This window comes from Ovis canadensis, chromosome 15, assembly GCF_042477335.2.
Source record: "Ovis canadensis isolate MfBH-ARS-UI-01 breed Bighorn chromosome 15, ARS-UI_OviCan_v2, whole genome shotgun sequence".
Taxonomy (NCBI): domain Eukaryota; kingdom Metazoa; phylum Chordata; class Mammalia; order Artiodactyla; family Bovidae; genus Ovis; species Ovis canadensis.
In genome coordinates, this window is record NC_091259.1 from 57,002,574 (window position 1) to 57,011,180 (window position 8,607).

Below are 8,607 nucleotides of genomic sequence, written 5' to 3' on the forward strand. Positions count from 1 at the left end.
GGAAATTAATTGTTTATCAGATATATGGTTTACTATGGTTTCTATAATTTTCTGGTTTCCTATTAACTCTGGTGATAGTGTCCTTTGATGTAGAAAAGTTTTCAATTTTGTTGAAAATCAGTTTCTCTAGTTTTACTTTTGTTACTTTTGTTTTAGTGTCATATCCAAAATTTATTGTCAAATCCAGAGATATAGATTCTCCCAGTGGCAGCTAAGACCATGGAGGTCTCTAACAGAATCTGGAACCATAAAGTAGATGCAGCTGAGGAAAGTGAGAAATAGGGAGAAGTATTTTGACTTTTCCCTCCTTTCCTGAATATCTTCCTGCCCATCAACTCTTTGAACAAATTTAGAGTAAATATAAATTATCTGTGATCCTGGGACACATAGCTGGTAAAGTTCACCTGTTGCAGGGAGGAAGCCAATTCTATCTCCATGTTAGAGACTGTTTCTTGAACTTGCTTTTCCTTTCTTTCAGTTCAGTTTGGTTCAGTCGCTCAGTCGTGTCCCACTCTTTGCAACCCCATGAATCACAGCATGGCAGGCCTCCCTGTCCATCACCAACTCCCGGAGTTCACTCAGATTCACGTCTATTGAGTCAGTGATGCCATCCAGCCACCTCATCCTCTGTCATCCCCTTCTCCTCCTGCCCCCAATCCCTCCCAGCATCAAAGTCTTTTCCAATGAGTCAACTCTTCGCATGAGGTGGCCAAAGTACTGAAGTCTCAGCTTTAGCATCATTCCTTCCAAAGAAATCCTCCTTGCCTCAGAGGACCCTGCCCCTATGCCTGACTCTAAACTAAAGTGCCTTTGTTCAGTTCGTAGAGAGCTAATCTGTCCCTGCCCTCCTGTGAATATAAGAGATGAGCACACCACTTCCAAAGGTTGGCCATTGCCTTGGAGATATTTTGCAAGACTAAAGACACTTTGCTTCCCAACAGCCTCTGCCTCTCCATTCTGTCTTTTGACTTTATTTCCGCATTGCTTTCTCTCTGACTCTACAAAAGAACCTGGCATCCACACCCTGATGAGATGGTTATTTTGACATGCTAGCCTGCCATTTCTTCAGTCAGCTGACTCCTCCTTGTCTCAGCACCTTATCTCTTGGATTCATTGGCCTGTCGTACAGAGAGCAGAGCTAGCTTGGACTCAGTAACACACTGCTCCTGATATTTACAGAACCAAAAGAGAATGATGCAAAAGAACATCTGTAGGAAAGCATATCAAATCTTTGCATAACATTCCAACTAAAACTGAAATAGGGATGCTCCTGTAATAGGGATGCTCCTGTACATGAAAATAATTCATGTATTTTACTTGACCAAATAGATAAGTCTAGGGGGATGCAGGAATAGGAACATGGCTAAGTGATGTCATGGAGTTCTAATTGTTTTTCAGAGGTAAATCTGATTCAGGTGAATTACTTAATATCTGGAGGCATGTGGGGTTATTACAGTGATTGCCCTGATTAATTCATATCTTCAATTTCTTCTAGCTCTCATCACATAGGTTGTAAGAAAGCATTTAGTTCACTGCACTTGTGTGTGCTTTAGGTACAATAAATTATCCTATTAGTCCTGTAGTAGAGGGCATATTCTATTGATTTTTAAGCTCAGAGCTGAGGTAACAAGGAGACCATAAACCTGAGTCCCTCCAAGAGACCAAATTGTGCTTGGAGACACTTGGAGAGATTAGCATTCTCAGGAGAGGCTCTTTATAGGATATTCCTGCAGGCCTCAGGTCCCCCAGGATAGGAAGTTTAATGGCACCTGCTGTAGATATAGTAAATATGCTGGGACTCAGTCTGAGAAGTGAGATCATCTGGTTAGAGGTAGGATAATCAGGTTATAGGCAGGAGAGTTGTGACTGAGGTGGAAAGAACAAGTTCAGTGCTTCTACCAGAAGGGAATGCTAGAACCTAGGTTAAAGGTTCTAGGTTAAGTCCTAAGTCCTGAGGACTTAGCCAGTGTGGTTGTCTGAAAGATGGCTCAACTTCTTATTAACAAAATTAATATAGATGGAAATTAAGTTAAATATTTAACCTGTGATAATTTTTGTTAACCTAGACCTAGAATTTAATCCTGAACTATATTGGTCAAAACCTCATTGTTTTAATGAAACTTTTTTTATTCAGACTAAGTAGATGCCTCATATTATATGAGCTCATAATAACACTGATACTGGAACCAAAATAATGATTTACCAATTTAAAATTTAGTATTGTTAGAATACTTTTCCAAAATAATCATGCTTTCTGGTCAGCTAATATCTGGGAGCCAAAAGTTATATTTACAATTTTACTTGGTATATGTGGAATCTAAAGGAAGATTACAAATGAACTTACCTACAAAATAAAAATAGAGTTACATATAAAGAAAAAAAAAAAAACTTATAGTTACCAGGGAGTCAGGGAGTGAGAGGGATAAACTGGGAGACTGGGATTGAAGTATACCCACTACTGTATATAAAATAAGTAACTAAGAAAGACCCACTGTGTAGCACAGAGAACTCTACTCCATGCTCTGTAATAGCCTATATGGGAAAAGAATTTAAAAAGGAGTGTGTGTGTGTGTGTGTGTGTGTGTGTGTATGTATATAAAATTCCCTTTGCTATATAGCAGAAACAAACACAACATTGTAAATCAACTATACTCCAATATATTTTTTTAAATTAAAAGTTAAAGAAGTAACAATTTTACTTGGAAAGCAAAAAATCAACTTCATGTGTATTGTATGACTGAAGAATATATTATACATCTTCTGGAAGAATTTGACTTGGTCATTTACAGTAGAGCACAAATATCTAGTAACCTGAACACCCGTGTTTTCTAGACATAGTCACTTTCTCTATTGGCTCATCTTTGTAAAATAATTTTTTTAACCATTCAGTTTGGATGATTTTATGAAATCATGAAATTTATCAACTCAGTAACTTTCTTTTCAATATAAGATCATTTTTATTTCACACCACTTCATTGCCCCCAGTTGTCCTTTAGTATTTCTCAAGCCTCCTTTTCCTTTTATCTATAAGCCCTATCATTGGGAATGTGATAAGAGAAGTTAAATATACAAATGTCTGATCTCATCCATGATGGCTGGACTTTTAATTTTTTGAATGTTTAAAATGGTAGAGAGTTACATCTCCATTTTTACCAATATATCAGTTATTAACTCTGTAGTGCTGTACTATGATTAAAATGTATCTAGCTAACTGGACACTTCTGAAAAAAAGTCAAGGGAGATAGAAAAAAAGGAAAGAGAATACCTTTGTACAATTTTTTTGTCTGCCCAAAAGCACAGTTCCATGCATTTGATGAACTGAAATATTGTATTACTGAAGAAATCCTTCAATAGCCAGTTGTACGTTACTGGATTTCAGTGTCTTTTCCAATACATAACAATGAAAAAAAAAATGGGTCTTCATGTTTTTGTAATCTTTGTGATTTTTAATTTGGATAGGATCGTGGCATACTCATTTTTTGGATAATGCTAGACTACAACAGGAGCAACCTTCAACTTACCACCTTCCTGCTACTTGGCATTCCAGGATTGGAGGATGCCCACCTATGGATCTCCATCCCCTTCTGTCTGGTCTACCTACTGTCACTGATGGGGAATGTTGCTCTTTTATTAATTATCAAGACAGATCGCAAACTGCACGAACCTATGTACCTCTTTCTATGCATGCTCTCAGTTGCGGATTTGACACTTACTTCTTCTACACTTCCCAAGATACTCAGTCTCTTCTGGTTCAATGACAGAGAGATCTACTTTGAAGCCTGCCTTACTCAAATGTATTTTATCCATTCTCTGTCTACTATGGAATCTGGATTTATCTTGGCCATGGCTTTTGACCGATTTGTAGCTATCTGCCACCCCCTAAGACATTCCACTATCTTAACACCTGCAGTGATTGTAGGCTTGGGTTTGCTTATTGTCTTCAGAGGAGCTGTACTTCTCAGTCCACACCCCTTTCTACTAAGATGGCTTTCCTACTGCAAAACTAATGTCATCTCCCATACTTACTGTGAGTTTATGGCCCTGATAAAGCTGGTTTGCTCTGAGACCAAGATTCGTAGAGCCTACAGCTTAATTGTGGCATTCCTGACAGGAGGATTGGATTTCATACTGATCATCTGTTCTTACATCCTTATTCTTTTCACAGTCTTCAATCTCCCATCCAAAGCTGCCCGCCTCAAGACCTTGAGTACCTGTGTCTCCCATGTATGGGTCATTTTGGTGTTTTATACACCAGCTTTTTTCTCTTTTCTCACTCATAGGTTTGGTCACCACATTGCTCCACCTGTCCACATTTTTATAGCCAATATATACCTTCTCATTCCACCCATGATGAATCCTATTATTTATGGTGTTAAAACCAAAAGAATCAGGGAAGGATTCCTTAAATTCTTAACAATCAAATGTGTTCAACTTTGCAAAGTTTGTGAGTCCCCAGATCATCAACAGAGATAAGGGTTTTATTAAACAGGAAATGTTGAAAATGAGTCAGCATTACCTTGAAGTGAAAAACTTTTCAGCTAAATCTTGGATTCATACAAGCTAGAAAGCTTGGTAAGTATATTGATTTCAGGGAAATTAGCAAATATCAAAGATACACAGAAAGTAAAAAAAACTAGAGCAAAGTGTTTAATTTTTATTATTTTTCTTTCCTAGCTAGTATTTGGTATAGTCTTTGGGACTTGTTAAGCCATGACAGTTTATATCAAAATAATTTTAATTTTAATCAGGTCCAATATATTTTCTTTTCTTATGTGTATCAGGGTTTTAGTGTCATATCTAAGAAATTTATTGGCTAATCTGGGTTATAAAGATTTTCTCCTAAATTTTTTTCCAAAACCTTATGTTGTCTGAGGTGTGAGATTTAGAGTGAAGTTTATCTGTGCTAGAGGAATAAACCTCAGCCTAAATTCCCCTTTATGTAACAAAAGTTTTCTAATGTCTACTCTATCCTCCTTAATCAAATATGGTTACATTTAAAAGAATACATAATACCCAAGTAGTAATATAAATGTAAAACTAGCAACATGTATACTTGTGTATGACAATACTAGGTGATATAATAATTAGCCCTTTTACCTATGCATAGAATAACTGTAAATATGAAAGTTATAAATATCAGTGAATCTTAGTGTATTTCACTGATTACTCAGACACCATGAGAAATGTTATTGTTGCTGTTGGTGGTGTAATTTTCAAAAATATTTAATAACTTCTGATAATAGTCTTAAACAATATATACCATTCTCTTGAATAGTTATATTTCTATAATATCAAGTATATATTTGCTTGTTAAAACCATACAAAAGTAATTTCTGATTTTTAGTAAAGCAAAGTGAAAAAAATCTACATTCATAACAGCAAATACAAGCAAGTTGAAATTCTATATTCAGAATACTATATAGGCTTTTGTTTTTTTAACTACACAATATCCAGTTGCATATCTGAAATTTCTCTCATATACAGGACATTTTGTGGAGGGTGGGAGGTTGGGAGGAATTATTCTATGTATTGGAGGTTTCTTTCTGGTTTATAGTCACTAAATCTAGTCACGTCTCTTAAATACTTTGATGACAATAACAAAACACAAAGAGAAATTTCCAAGATAATCCCTAAAGATCAGCATCACCTCCATTAGGTATCAATCACTGATAGAACTATAGTGCTAGTTATAGTATCTGAGTAATAGTAAGCACATCACAAATATTGACTACTCTTGTTGCTTGTATAGTTATTGAAAATTGAGTGAGTAATGTATAATAAGAGAATCCCCAATGACAAACATTTTTGCTATCTTATTTATTATTAGGCCTGAAATAAAACATATTTTCTTTTTAGATAATAGGAAGAAAATCTACATTCTCTAACCAGTTCTACTCAAGTAGTAAGTTTAAGATACAGTGGAAAAGTCAACTGATGACATTCCAAATTTGAACCTGAGTAATTCAGTACCAAACCAAAAAATAAACCCATAGAATTAGCTGAAGTAGTTGAAATGCCATTTCTCTGGGCCACCATACATTTAACTTCGGTATGTCTCTGTACTTGTTTTAACACTGCAGTGGATAGCTTCTGGGCATGAGAAAAGCAGTACTAGAAGTAGTTCTGACCTTTGTGCCCAAGTGTCAAAGGTTTTTGATTGTACTCAGAATGATGTAGTTAAGAAATTTAACTCTCACCTATACAAATAGGTGACTATAATGTGTAAGATCCCTTTTAGTCTAAGTCTGGTATGGTTTACAAAAATTTACACAACGTATCTTCAAAGCACAAGACAAACTCTTGTTTTGATTTCATTTTCTCCCTTTATGAACAATGAAATTCAAGATGCAATTAAGGAATAACTGTCACATGTAAATGATAATGTTGTTGTTGTCATTATAAGCTATATTTCGTGTTGAAAATAGAGTGGCTTTATGACATAACCATCATCAGCCAGTTCAGTTCAGTTTCTCAGTCATGTCTGACTCTTTGCAACCCAATGGACTGCTGCATGCCAGACTTCCCGTCCATCACCAACTCCCGGAGCTTGCTCAAACTCATGCCCCTCGGGTCGGTGATGCCATCCAACCATCCAATTCTCTGTTGTCCCCTTCTCCTCCTGTCTTCAAAAGTGTCAGTTTAAAGGCAGTCAACTTTCTTTATGGGCCAACTCTCACATCCATACATGACTACTGGAAAAACCATAGCTTTGACTATATGGACTTTTGTCAACAAAGTAACATCTCTTCTTTTTAATATGTTGTCTAGGTTTGTCATAGCTTTTCTTCCAAGGAAAAATGGGTGTATATTTATAAATAGGTACTTAGAATAGAAATTCACAATAACAAGACTGGATATATGATGATTGTATATATCTACACTTATGTATATCTTTTAAAATTGCTCTCAATAATGATTATTAGTTTTCTCTATGTAAGTCTTATGTCTATATGTATTTTGTATAATATGTCTTGATGAATACTTTATACTTAAGCTATTTTAAATGACATGAGACTGCAATAACCCTTTGAGTGAAATTAACAACTGTCATCTAGATGAAAATAATATTGGCATAAAAATAGGTAGTTGAAGGAAAAATTCCAAAATATTGATGCATGAGTCAAAACATGATGAATTTCATGAAACCAGAATCTTACTATTTAACAAACCTGTACATAGATGTTACCATTGACATAGAGAACAACATTGTTATCACATATTCAGGAATTCCATTACATTTTTTACTTAGGCCCACTCTTCTTCACTCACCTTTGGTGACAAAAAGCAGAATAATCAATTGCAAGTCAAAATACAAATTACAGAAACAAGATGGCAGAATAGGTGGATGTGAAGTACCTATCTGTCCATGGAGACATCAAGAATACACCTTCAGACACAGAAGTGCATACCGAACACCAGCTGAGAGTGGACAGGAGTAACTGACCAGTGGAAAATAATATATAGAACCACACAAAACTTGGTAGGACAAAGGAACTAGGGGGAGAAACAGAAGTGTTAGTAGGATTGGACCTGCCCTCAGTGGGTGGGAAAACTAAAGCAGGGGTCTGATCGTCACATCAGGACAATTGTCTGAGTTAGAGGAGAAACATTTAAGACAGAAACAGCTCACATGTGGCAGCTTAAATGCAATGAGAATTAGACAGTCCTGCTGCAGCCATACATAGTCCCTCGGACAGGGACAGGGATGCAGGTTCCCAGAAAGCACAGTGGCTGGGAGCTGGAGTTTAGGGATTGTGGAGCAATCCCAGGGCGAGGGCTGCTATTGACTGCAGAGAGATGGATCAAAGGGATGTGAAGGAGGAAATTATGGTGGCAAATGCCTGTTGAAGAAAGCTGGACAGCCATGGGAGCAAGGCAATAATGCTGTCACACAGAGCAGGTGGAGCCATCATCATAGCCTCTCTCTCTACACACCAGCATCAGCAGCTGAACAATAGATAGCCTGGTCCATCAAACACATGATGCACTGAACTACAGAGTAGGACCCCACCCAGGGTGCCCCTTTAAGTGCCTGACGTGCTGAACAACAGAGAAGGACCCCAGGCAAGGGAGCCCTCTAATTGCCTGAATGGGCAGAGCTATGGAGAAAGACTGGCCAAAGAGGCCTTGCAATCACCAGCTACAAGAGGCTTGAAGAAAGACTCTGATAGGGCCATAACTCCTGCGACAGAGGCAGTTCATGTCCCTGCACATTTGGTGCTACCAGGGTCCCTGCAAGCCAAGCAGCTGTGCCACCTTCATTCTCAACTCTCATTGGGGCAGAACTGCCACAGGCAATAAAAGTCTTAAGTATATCCATGCAGGGAGGGGGTTTTCCAGACAAGAATACTGGAGGGTATTGGCCAGTACTGGTTGTCATACCCTTCTAGAACACAGTATTTCCTGCTGTCCTAGCCATCAACTCCCTTGAATACCTGGTACCTCCAGAACCCCTGCAAGCCAAGCAGCTGCACCACGTCTATCCCTGGCTCTCGCAACCCAAGTCCTCCAGGGAAGCCTCATGAGCAAAACCCCAGTGGACAACCCACATGCAGAACTGGAAATAAACCACTATTGAAACCCAGAGGCAGTGTGGCTAAGGAAGAA

The 8,607-nt window shown here is 37.7% G+C and overlaps 1 protein-coding gene across 1 annotated transcript; it reads left to right on the forward strand.

Moving 5' to 3' along the window:
• The first annotated feature begins 2,906 nt into the window (after positions 1–2,906).
• LOC138420311 (olfactory receptor 52K2-like) lies at positions 2,907–5,995 on the forward strand. The gene has a single exon (XM_069553442.1). It carries the CDS (start codon positions 3,487–3,489, stop codon positions 4,471–4,473), a length of 987 nt encoding a protein of 328 aa, XP_069409543.1. The 5' UTR covers positions 2,907–3,486; the 3' UTR covers positions 4,474–5,995.
• The last annotated feature ends 2,612 nt before the right edge of the window (positions 5,996–8,607 follow it).

Bases quoted from the DNA above. Each gene is read 5' to 3' on its own strand.
- LOC138420311 (XM_069553442.1), top strand. From the start codon at position 3,487: ATGCTAGACTACAACAGGAGCAACCTTCAACTTACCACCTTCCTGCTA.